We start from the raw sequence: 12,701 nt of genomic DNA, 5'->3' as shown, positions 1-12,701 counted from the left end.
TCTGCTTTCTCTTGTAATAAAATAAATAATTATTCAAGTCTTTTGGAGTTGTGACTATTGGTTGACACTATAACCTTGGGAAGTAGGTGCCATTATTATCTCCATTTTGTAGATGATGAAACCGAGGCAAACAGAAGTTAAGTAATTTGCCAAGAATCATATAGCTAGCAAGTGCAAAAGGCTAAATTTGAACTCAGGTCTTCCTGACTTCAGGGCAAGTGGATATATACATTGCAACCGAAAGGCAATCTCAGAAGGACAGCTTGGGGAGGGGTAGTGACGAGGAGAGTAGGGTAAGGGAAGAAAAACTTGATATAAAAGTTGGGAGGTGAGCTGAGTCTTGAAGCTAAGAGACGACAGTGAGAAGGGTGACCATTTCAGGCCAATAAGATAGTGCAAAGGCACAGAAATAGAAAAGGCAGTGTTGTATGCAAGGAACAACAAGGAGACCAGTGCCACTGGGTCATACAGTGTGTGTGTGTGTGTGTGTGTGTGTGTGTGTGTGTGTGTGTGTGTGTGTATGTGTATGTGTATGTGTATGTGTATGTATGTGTGTGTGTGGGAGGGAGGAACAAAGTGTAAAAAAGACTGGAAAGATAGGATGGGACCAGGTTATGAAAATCTTTTTTTTTTTTAGACAATTGGGGTTAAGTGACTTGTCCAGGGTCACACAGCTAGTAAGTGTCAAGTATTTGGTCTGAGGCTGGATTTGAACTCAGGTCCTCCTGACTCCAAGGCCGGAGCTCTATCCACTGCACCACCTAGCTGCCCCCAATGAGGATACTGTTAAGGAATGTTAAGGGGTCCCCTGAGTTTGTCTTTTGAGTTTTCATATTTTCCAGAAACACTGGACTCAGAGTATGCAGGGGGCCCTGAATGTGTTAAGGATGAACTTCACACCCCTCCTCCCAATCTCCTGCCAGCTGACATACTTTGTTGTTTGAATCCCAAATTGGATTCCTTTGGGAGTCAATACAGGTGCCAGTCAGTCTGCAGTAGGCTGGGAAACTGCTTGTGCAGTTGGCGTTTATAGATAAGCAGACCATCATATCTTCATGATCTAGCAGTTCTCAAGGGAAAAACAACGCTGCTTCAATCATTGCCTTGCTCCTCCCCTTCAGAAAGGGTTTTTTCTTTTCCCACCTTCACTGCACTTTTCACTCCTCCCATGCCGCACCCCTTTAGGTACAGATTTATGTTTCTTCCTCCTTCCTTTGTTGTACTGTTAAAAATACACAAACTTCTATATGGATTGTGAACTCTTTAGATTCCACATGTGTGTTCATTCCTCTTGTAATAAAACTAGTTTTGACTTAAGTTTTGTGTAGTTGTAATTTTCTGTTGATAACACTATTGCTTTTTAGGAAAACTATTGCATGCAGGCATCAGAGCAACTCTGGTGGGACCTTTGGGCTGTTAGCATGAATATCATGACTCTTGATGCACATACATACTTCATACCTTCTGGGATGATTAAATGATACACTCTACTTTTAAGAAAGGCAATGCAAGAGCTATGTAATGTCCTTATACTACCACAGTTCTTCAAGCATCAGATATGGTTTATACCAGTATCATATATGAAAAAGACAAACTGTTTCAATGGTTAAGTTTGGTCATAGGATTTAGTTATGGCTAATAATTTCCTAATTTGGGGGAGAGTATGGGTTTGGAATTGTGGGAGCCTCATGGTATCTTGGAACTTCAGAAAAGTGAAGCATAGAAATGGAGCAGTGAGGACTTCCTTTCCACATCAGGCATGAAGCTTATGTAGCCTGACGTAAAACCAATTCCAGTAAAAGATTCCCCCAGGTGTACCTGCTGAGTAAGAAACTCAGAATCTGACCTCTCATGCAATGACCTGTAGCTAAGTTTATTTTGTTGTATAAAATACAGCTTTAGATTTGGTTGAAAAGACCTGGGTTTGAATGTGAGTCTTGGCTCTGCCCTCAACCATTTAACCACTATGACATGCTTCTGTAATTGGGCTTCAAACCAAACCTGGGGCATTTTGTATGTTGATATAAGTGAAGATAAGACTTTTAATTGGGGAGACAGAATGCTAAGCATGACATGATATTGAGGATCTATGTGAAGTTAGGAAATATTACCATCTACTTTTCTGTGGAGACATGGGGAAAGACTATGGAAATCAATGACATGTTGAGGATCCAGTTTCTCTAGTTTCTTCCAGTCTCTAGCTTTCAGAATCTCTTCAAAGGCAAGCAGAACGCCCCAGGTTAGTTACATTTCTGCTTCTACTTCTAAAAATAAGGGGAAAAAGGTTTTTAAAACATATTTCATAGGAGTAAGTTGAAATATATGGAAAGTACTGTGTAACTGATAAAGCAGCAATACACGAATACAAGTTATTAGATAGATAGGTAGATAGACAGCAAAGTGGATAAAATGCTGCATTTGAGTTCATATCCTGCCCTATCCATTTAGTAGCTCTAAATAACTCTAGCCATGACTTGTACTCTACCCACCTTGCCATCTAGTTGCCTATCTATCTAATAGCTTGCATTGACTCCTGTGAAATAGGTTTAAAGTAACACTGGAATGCATTAGAGGTACAGACAAAATGATATGTGATGTGAAAGAAGGTAAAAAGTTATTATTAACATATGTCAAAGATCGTGAAGGATGTTCCAGAGAGCAAAGGGCATTTTATTTCAACTTTAAGAGAGAAGGAATTTAAGGGAGGTGGTGCAATAGTGTGAACAGAGACACAAAGGTAGTAAAGTGCTGGATGAATACAAAGAAAGAATGTCAAGTGAGTACACTTTGGCTAAGGGGTAGAGTATTTGGAAAGAACAGTATGAAATTAGACTTGAAAGGTCAGGAATACTAGACTTTGAATGCCAAGGACTTTGAACTTCATTTAGCAAGAAGTACAAGCCATTGAAATGGCTTTGTAAAAAGTAATGGCATTTAAAGATGATGCTTTAAAAATTTCAAATATTATATCCAAAGGTCCTAGAAATCTGTTTATAACTTACTACAATTTACTGATGATCTGGATACCTCAGGTGTTTGAGGATTTCCAAGAATTCTTATTTTGAAAGGATCTATGAATGGTTCCAATTAGTAAAAACTATCAGGAAATTCAATTAGGTATAGCTCCAAGATAGGATTGTTTGTATTCTGTGTAGGGAAGAAGGAATGATGCAGTGGAAAGAGGGTTTGATTTTGATTTAGAAGACTTGGTTTGAAATTCTGGCTCTACAACTTTCTGCTTGTATGACCTTGGGTAAGTCACAATATCCATAGGCCTCTTCTTCCTGTAATGAAAGTCACAGGGCATTCACAGAGTGTTCTTGCCTCTTTTTGGCTGACTACTTAAGTACACTGGCTCAGTGTTGAGGAAGTTGGGTGCTTCCAAAGCCATTCCTTTAAAGAGGAGCTGAATCATTGGTTCATCCTGTTCAATGACCAGTAAGAGAATCACTAAGTGCTTCCAAATAATTCACATCCCTCAGCCCTGAGCTAATGCAGCCAGAAATTGGCAGGGCAACTATGTACATGCTCCATACCCCCTATGAAGTAAGGAGATTGGAGTAGATGACTTCTTAGATTTCTTCTAGACAGAGCTGGAATCCATAAACCCTAACTCCTCCCAGCATATTCCCTAAGTCCCCTTGTGCCAAGTGGCTGCCTAGATATAGCGTGAGGCCACTTGGACTGCTGGTAGACAAAACAGCTAATGCTCTATGATGTCAGAGTAATATCAGGGTCACTTATTAGGACAAGAGATCAAAAGATCAGTCCTGATACACAAGGTAGGTGCCTAAAGAATTATGTCTTATGTTTATCTGCATACTATGAGGTAAACTTTTCTAAACCAACTGATTATTTTTCTTAGTTTTTGGATTTTTATCAAGGACTTATTTCTTACAGGGGAAACTTGTTGCCGCTGGGGTTACAATCGAATTGGACTTTCTGATTTTGGGGACATCTGAAATGCCCTGTTCCCTGTTCTTCTTGAATTTCTTACTGGTAAGAGACCCTTTTGGGATCAGGGAAATGTAGGAGAAGGCACTCAGGGACAAACTTGATACACATTTTGTTGGGGCCAAGAATGGGAGAAGGAAAAGGCTGGAGATTTGCCTCCAAAATACTCAAGAGATCTTAGAGAAAGCTTCAGTTGACACATCCTTGAGGCTAGCTTCTTTTTGGCTATTCTACAAATCCAGACCAAGGAAATCTGAAAATTGGATCAGACGTACAGCTGAAAGAGATCCAGATTTAGAATCAGAGATCAAATTCTGGCTATATCACTTACTATCTGTGTGACTATGCATAGACATTTAGCTTCTCTGGCTTCATTGTCCTCATTTGTAAGTGGAGGGGATTGTATTAGGTGGGTCTCTCAGGTCCCTTTCAACTCTCAATCTATTCTCTTATGTTTCTAATCACAAGCAAGAGTCAGGGGAATTCTGTGTGGAGCTTTTCTAGATCATGAAAAGCAATAATTTCTGAATTTGGTTTTCTGTTACTTGACCATGGCTTACTGTAACCCAGGGAAGATCAAGGGAGACTAAATGTCTCTCTCTCTCTCTGTCTCTGTCTCTGTCTCTGTCTCTGTCTCTGTCTCTTTCTCTCTCACCCACACACAAACACACTTTTTTTTTCCCTGTTAACAAGCATTTATTAAGTGCTTACCAAGTGCCAGGAACTGTGCTAAGTACTAGGGATTCAAATAAAGGCCAAAAAACACTTCCTCTATTGAGCTCTGAGGGAGCTTACATTCTAGTGGGAGAGACAACATGCAAACAACTGACACACACATTTTTAAAGTAAGCTTAAGACATGAGACATTAGCATGCTAGGTGAGTAAATATTCTTGGATGTGTTCAGGGGAAGAATCAAATCAGTCAACTAGCATTAAGGGTAAAGCAAAACACTTTTTGGGAAAGGAAACAAAAAATGGGTAGTTCTTGTGCTCTCAGTTACATTTTATGCTCAGATGATGGGGAAAGAAGTTCCCAGTCATCAGCAAATATTTATTTAAAGTCTACAAAGCAGAAATCACATGACAATTTTCTGTAAGGGCTCATGCCTTATTGTCACATTCTGGATGCTACTGGATTTCCCAGGGGCTCTGCTTTCATTTCTTGGGAGTAGGAAGCACATGAATCCACTGTTTGTTTTGGTGCCTGATTTTGAAAAATAAATTGCCCATTGTGCTGAATTTTCCTTCAAGGCCATCTTGCATTTGAACCAGTTAGGGTTGAAGAATGACTTACCTTTTGAGCTTCTTACTCTCTTTCCTGGAGGCTCACAAATGCAGTTGCATGCAATGCAGGGCTCTTCCAAGGGATTACTTTCTAAAATTCTTCTGTGACTGGCTTCAGTGCTGCTGCTGTATAAGATGTAGATGTGATATTGTTGAAAGAGTATTGGATTATGGGAGTCAGAGGACTTGAGTCCCATCTCTGTCATTGTTATCTGTGTGACCTTTGGGAAATAACTTACCCTCTCTAGGCCTTGGTGTTTGAGGGTTAAAATATGGTTTCATACTAGATGACTCCTAAGATCCCTTCGTGATGTAAATCACTGACACCATGTGAGTGATATCTTATGAATTTTATACAGTGACAAACTGAGGGCAAGAGAGAAAAGGAGGAGGTAAGATTTCTGCTAAAGCTACAATCCCTTATAATCTTATTTAATCTAATTCCCCAAATCCAAGGATAGATGGATTCATTTCCCAACAAGAAAGAAAAACTCCTGGCACACGTAGTGTTTCTCTTTTTACTTTACACATATACAATATTCCACAGAACTCTATAATACATTTAGTTTCTCATCCAGTGAAGTAGATGAAAATGAAGTGATTAATGTTCATTCAGCAAATATTTACAGAATCTCTACTGTGTGCAAAAAAAAAAAAGGCATCAGATCTAAGGGGTCATAGATACAAAAGTGGAAGTGTCCTTTGAGGCCATCTATCCTGTTTCTCTTCCTTCCCCATTTTATAGATGAAGAAAATGAGGCCCAGAGAGGTTGAGTGAGTTGGCCAAGATCACATAGTGGCCAAGTTGGCTGCTAAATAGTGCAGGTAGTATAGAGGGCCTGGCCTGGAGTCAGGAAGTCTTATCTTCCTGAGTTCAAATCTGCCCTCAGATACTTTCTAGCTGTGTGACCCTGGGCAAATCACTTAACCCTGTTTGTCTCAGTTTCCTCATCTGTAAAAATGAGCTGGAGAAGGAAATGGCAAACCATTCCAGTATCTTTGCCGAGAAAACCTCAAATGGAATCATGAAGAGCCAGACATGACTGAAATGACTGAACGATTGAAATGGCATTTGACCCTGAGTCCTTTGACTACAGATCCAGTGCTATATGTGCAGAATATTGAATACATTGTTTGACGTGATCCCTCTGTTCATCAATTATTGAAAGTTTTATTGACAGGTGTATATGGGTGATGGGGTGGGAGTGCAAATTACAATGTAAAAAGCATCTATTTACAAAAAATAGAATTTAAGAAGTCTTGAGATTGTGAACACTGCATAAATGAAAATAGGTACTCCTAAGATTTGAAAATATTGTTGTTAGACTATATAATAAGTGGACTAGCAAAATTTCGGCTTTGCTACATTCATTGTTTCAATCATTTTTTCCCCTTGAATCTCTGAAGTTCTCTTAAGGAAAACATATCATCTATAAAAGATCTCTTTTGCCTATTTTTTTTCATCTAAGGTAGCTCTTTTCTTTCTCCTGGTTTTACAAGAGCATTTCTTGAATAGTAATGGAGACAATGAAGATATTTCCTTTACTTGCTGGTATAAAATCTTCACAAAATTGATAAAATATTTCATATAAAACATGTAAATGTGTTTCATGTCAGACATATGTAAAGTTAGACAGTAGACAAATGTTATGGAAGATAAATGTTATGGAAATGTTATAGGAGATGAATGGATGGTTTCTGCCCTTCAGGAGGTACAGAAATTTAGGCTCTTGCTGATGGTTTAAGGTTTTTGCACTTACCAAGAGATAAGGATTTAGTAATGTTAAGTCAAAAAGTTCTCTGAGGGTGTGGGAAGAGATATATAGCTGGCCCACAGGAAATTATGAGTTTTTCCATGGAGCACTGCGTCATAGGAGTGTCAAAGAGTTCAAGTATTCCTTGAAATGAATAGCCTCCACAGATTGCTGGGGAAACTGCCTACAGATAGACAATGGACAGCTCTATGATGTAAGAGTTCATTATGGCGACTCCTTCTGGGACTGAGAATTAGTGGTCTCTGTCCTCCTATAGTTTTCTAAAGACCACATCTATTTTTCTAGAACATTGACCTCTTAGGAGAGAGTACTATTTTTTTTGGACAAAATACTTTTTTTTTTATCAGTTTATTTTTATAGAAGACTCATTAATCTTTCATCTGTCTCCTATTGAGGAAATTTATAACCTGGGAGACAACTTGGATTGACCCAGTGCCCTGCTCTTCTTGATACTGGTGAGAAGCTCTTCAAGACAGTAAGTGGGTAGTGGAAATTTAGTGTGGGTTACCAGGATATTTTGTTTGTGGAAAGGTTTAGAAGACATCTTAGATGAGAAGCAACATGTTGTAGTTACTAGACTTGGAATACAGAAAGAACTGGGTTCAAATTCCACTTCAGACATCTTTACTAGCTGTGAGATCCCATGCAGGTCATTTGACTTCTCTGTGCCTCAGTTTTCTCATTTGTAAAACAACAAGAGTAGGACTTGATGACCCCTAAGATTCCTACCAGCTCTACATCTATGGTACAATGCAAAAGATTGGCAATTAGCCCCAGTTTTATGATACTCAATTTTCTTACCCAAATAGTTTCAAAATGCCATTAATTTTACTTCATTTACATTTAGACCAGAACGTCTTTTGTAAAAGAATTAGTTTAAGAACACCCTTTTATAGTAGAATTTCATTAACTTCGTTGAAGTATTTTATTCCTCTTAAAATGAGCTTTGGCTGAATAACGCAAAGCTTTTTCAGCTATTTTTATCTCAATTTATAAATGAATGCAATATGAACAAAATTTTCAGAGTTTATTTTCATAAGAGTGAGAAGAAAAATCTAGAGGTCCATGAGGTTATGCAGGGTCCACAACTCATTTCACCTTTTCCCTATTTGCAGGAGGGTTGGTTTTGAAATGATGATATGGCACAATTCTAGCTGTTAACAATCTCATTGATGGAAACAAAAGTACCTGCATTACAACAAAAACAAAACAAAAAAATTCATGCAGGGCCTGGGTCAAGTTCTAAAAATAATCATTTGTTTGCCTTTATGAGGTCATCTGGATTTTTCACTTCTTTTGTTAACATATTCTCGAAGGAAAATCTCCAATAGACCAATGGGAAGAAGGAAGAAGACATCGTCAAATGGTGAGCTTTGACTTTAAGCAGTCTCAAATGGCTGGCCCCATCATATTTTTTTTCCCCTTGATTTCTGTCCCTATTTACTTGAGGAGGTCATTGACCCAAACTTTTTGTGATTCCCTTCTCCTTGATATTGAGCCTAGGTATCAGCCAAATCTCTAGAGATAGAAGTGTTGAGCTGTAGTCTCAATTATCCTGTGACCCACAAATCACTTAATAGCACTGAGCCTCAGTTTCCTCATCAGTAGAATGAATGGAGATAAAAAAATTCCCTGTCTACCTCATCAGGTTATTGTGAAGATTAAGTAATGTTATTGTTAGGTAGTGCTTACTCTTTCCTTATTCCATGATTATTCCCTATTTTATAGTTTTCTTTGTCATGTATTTTATAATGTGGTATTACTTTATCCTCATTTACACAGTCTCTTCATCAAAAGCACCAGTCCAGTACTCTCAAAAGGGCCTTCATTGTCAGTCGAAGATGGTACTGTTACCATGTTACCCTCACCAGTCAATGCCATCAATCAATGAAGATTCTCTTTCCAGGGCTAAGCTATACCAGCCTCAAACCAAATTATCAATGAATCCTCGCTGCAAAAGTACGACTATACCCTCATCATGCCACAAAGAGGCTACAACTATGATACTACCCCATATTGAACATGAAGCAACATTACAACATCTGGAGACCCAAAGAACAATTATGCCTTCGCCACACTTGAAACATTGGGGCAAAACCACAGCTATTACCTCACCATGCCATGAATACTGGGCTACACCTCTTTTTGACCTTAATCACTGGACTCGGGTTCCATTGATCCCTGACTCCCTTTTCAAGACCTCATCTGGCCGTGACCACCTTCCTAAGATTCCCCAAGGCTGTCATAACCAATTTGAGGCTCAACCACTCAATAATCAGCCCACAACTCCATCATTTCCTGTCCCCAAGACCAGGATTACAGCTTCATATTCACAATGTAGTCAGTACCAGGCCAAGGTAACACCTGAAGCATTACCATGTCTCAATCCACATCCATCATTGAGGTCGAGACATTGGGACTGGGTCACAACTTCCCAATTTCAATGCCTCAACCATCGGCAAAAGATTGAAGCTATGACATTTTCATGCTCAGATAACTATCCCAAGATCAAAGCTATGCTGTCATCACAATCCAGCCACCAGGTCAGACCCATAACTGTGCCACCAGAATGTCCCCCAATGCCCTTGGCTCCAATGGCTATGACTGTGTTAACCCCAATCTCAAACCGTCAGACCCAAGTGACAACTGTGCCACCTAGCCATGACTCAAATTGGCTCAGGGCTACCTCAATGCCCTTACAGTGCCCTCATACACATCTGGCTGAGACTCCACTGATACCCTATTACAACTGGGTCAAGGGAGCATTTATGCCATCAAAACTCCCTAACAAACAACCTACATTTCCACCAGGATCCTACAATCTAGCTAAAGTTTTATTAATCTCTGATCAACAGGTTAAAAGTTCAGTGGGTCCTGACCACCCAACTGAGGTTTTACATATCAACTACTGGGTCACACCTCAACCAGACCCTGGTCAAAAGATTGATATAACACCAAACCCAGAACATAAATCTAATTTTAGAGTGGACCTTAACCAACAATGTGAAACTCAATCAGACACCTGCTGCCAACACGAGCCAGTATCAGGTCTAGAAAATGAGACCAAGAAACTGCTTGACCCCAAACATTTTGAAACTCCTGAAATATATCTACATCTGGATCACTCTGATGAGACTTCATTGGATATCAACCATAAGAAAACACCTTTACTAACTCCTATCTCCCAACCTGAGGCTGCATCAGGAAGTAATGACAGGGATGCGGCTATATCAGCCTGTGACCACCAGGATGAGGTTGAAGGAGATTTAGACCACAGGACCAAAGGTATCTTAGATTCCAATCACCAAGTTAAGGCTTCCTCAGACTCTGATGATTGGGTACAGACAACACAAGGCTCAGAACACCAGGCCACACCTTCATTGAGCCAGGGCCAGACTGCCAAGGATGAAGAGGTCCCTGACCACCAGGATCAGCCTTCACCAGTTTCTAACCGATTGAAACAGACTACACCAGTCTCTGACCATGGCACTACATCTTTAGATTTTGATCATCTGCCAGAGGCTCCTCTGGCTGCTGAGCATCAGGATATCCTTAGACTTAGTCCTGACTACCAGGCTGGTTATAAAGATAACTCTCCAACAGATCTGGAAAAGAAGTCTGAAGATGTACCAAATCCTGACACACTTTCCCCAGGATCTGACCACCAGACATCTCCATCAAACCTGAAGGATCAGGACAAGGGTACATTAAACTGTCACTACCCAGCTGAGGCTGTTTCACCTGGCCTTAACCACAAGGCCCAGGAAAGCCAGAGAGAGTCCTCAAAGTCTTTCACACATATCCATTTAATACATCCTACTGAGGGCAGTAAGAATATCTCCAAAGAATTTTTTAGCAGTGTCATCAATTCTATTCCCCGGGAGGAGAAAAAAAATGATATCCAAAAGCAGATTCTCCTGAGGCGGATGAGGGGTTATCATAACACTCAACCTGGCTCACATTTATCAACTAGTTACACTGTCTGTTTAGCTTGTGCCTCCTGGATTCCATATGATTGTCCCCATGTAAATGGAATGAAAGATCCTTATGCAGCACAATTGGTGGTTATGCCAAGTCCTATGCCAACTTCTAAGGATGAGATGGGTATTAAACATATTCTCCAAGTTCCCCAGTCAAAGACAGACATCATTTGGGACTCCACACACTTTACATCTCCAATTTCATTTTCCTGTCCTCACACTATGCCCCTTAAATCACACATTGATCACCAGTTACCTAAACGGATGACTTGGCTTGACTTTATACTTGCTAAAGGTGATCAGCCATGTGGGAGGAAAACATCTGGAAATCAGCAACAATTTAAAAGAAAAATGTCCATGAATTTCAGCACCCCCACAGAAGGAGCAAGTAGAAATGAGGATGTTGTAAGATCTCTACTAGAAAGACTTAAAAACAAGAGAACTGCAAATTAAAGAACCATTCTAAAGTAATTAGATTTCTGTGTATCTGAAACTTGTGTCTTGTTTTATTATTCCTTTCAATCAGATGGGAAATTAATGAGCTGGATTGTTTTCCTTTGAACTTATGAGGTAGCTAGTAATGCATCTTCCTAAAAGTATCAAAATCACATTAAATAGATGGCAGATTTCAAGAAAACATCAAATTCTTCCTCCCTCAAAGACTATTTTTATCAATAGATACATCAATATGTGGTTGGTGAATCCTTACCCCATTCCTACCTCTCCCCAAAGGCTTGATAAGAATCTGTGCTATTCATACTACTTATACTGACCTTCCCAATCCCAATCTAAACCTACTCTAAAAAACAAAACAGAAACAAAATTTGCTCATAACACTAAGAGAAATGAAAATTACCATGTAAGCCTTTTGGCAGTGGTATATAAAGTATTTCTCTGCTAAAGCCTCAAATTATAGAACCCTCTTCTCTCTCAGTCTTGATACCACAGGTCTTAGAAAAAAATGAAAAAAAAAGTCTGGTTTCTGAACTCACCCAAAGAGAGCAGAACTGGTCATGCTAAAATGAGATATTTCTTTTTTTCTCTCACTTATAATATTTTATTTTTTCCAAATGCATGTAAAAATAGTTTTCAACATTCACTTTTATAAGATTTTGAGTTCCAATTTTTTTCTCCCTCCTTCTGTCTCCTTCCCCCCTCCCTAAGAGAACAAGCAATCTGATAAAGGCTATATATGTTAAAAATCATATTAAACATATTTCTACATTAATTATGTTGTGAAAGAAGAATCAGAACAAAAGGGAAAAACCACAAGAAAGAAAAAAAGAAAGAAAATAGTGTGCTTTGATCTGCAGTCAGACTCCATAGTTCTTTTTCTGGATGTGAATAACATTTTCCATCATGAGTCTTTTGGAATCGTCTTAGATCATTGCATTGCTGAGAAGACCTAAGTCTATTAAAATAGGTCATTGTACATTGTTACTGTTCCTGTGTACAATGTTCTCCTGATTCTGCTCACTTCACTCAGCATCAATTCATGTAAGTCTTTCCAGATTTTTCTGAAATCATCCTGCTCACCATTTCCTATACAATAGTATTCCATTAAGTACATATACCACAACTTGTTCAGCAATTCCTCAATTCTTGGCCACCACAAAAAGAGCTGCTATAAATATTTTTGTATATGTGGGTCCTTTTCCTTTTTTCATGATCTCTTTGGGATACAGACCTAGTCTTGGTATTGGCTAG

General features: G+C 39.2%; 1 protein-coding gene across 1 annotated transcript; it reads left to right on the top strand.

Moving 5' to 3' along the window:
• Nucleotides 1-8,043: 8,043 nt before the first annotated feature.
• Nucleotides 8,044-11,456, top strand: LOC110199830 (uncharacterized). Its single transcript, XM_020974811.2, has 2 exons — nt 8,044-8,380; nt 8,797-11,456. Exons 1-2 carry the CDS (start codon nt 8,350-8,352, stop codon nt 11,445-11,447), a joined length of 2,682 nt encoding a protein of 893 aa, XP_020830470.1. The 5' UTR covers nt 8,044-8,349; the 3' UTR covers nt 11,448-11,456.
• The last annotated feature ends 1,245 nt before the right edge of the window (nt 11,457-12,701 follow it).

Source organism: Phascolarctos cinereus, unplaced genomic scaffold, assembly GCF_003287225.1.
Source record: "Phascolarctos cinereus isolate Bilbo 61053 unplaced genomic scaffold, phaCin_HiC Scaffold_7;HRSCAF=346, whole genome shotgun sequence".
NCBI lineage: Eukaryota > Metazoa > Chordata > Mammalia > Diprotodontia > Phascolarctidae > Phascolarctos > Phascolarctos cinereus.
This window is presented reverse-complemented; position numbering and strand designations above follow the sequence as displayed.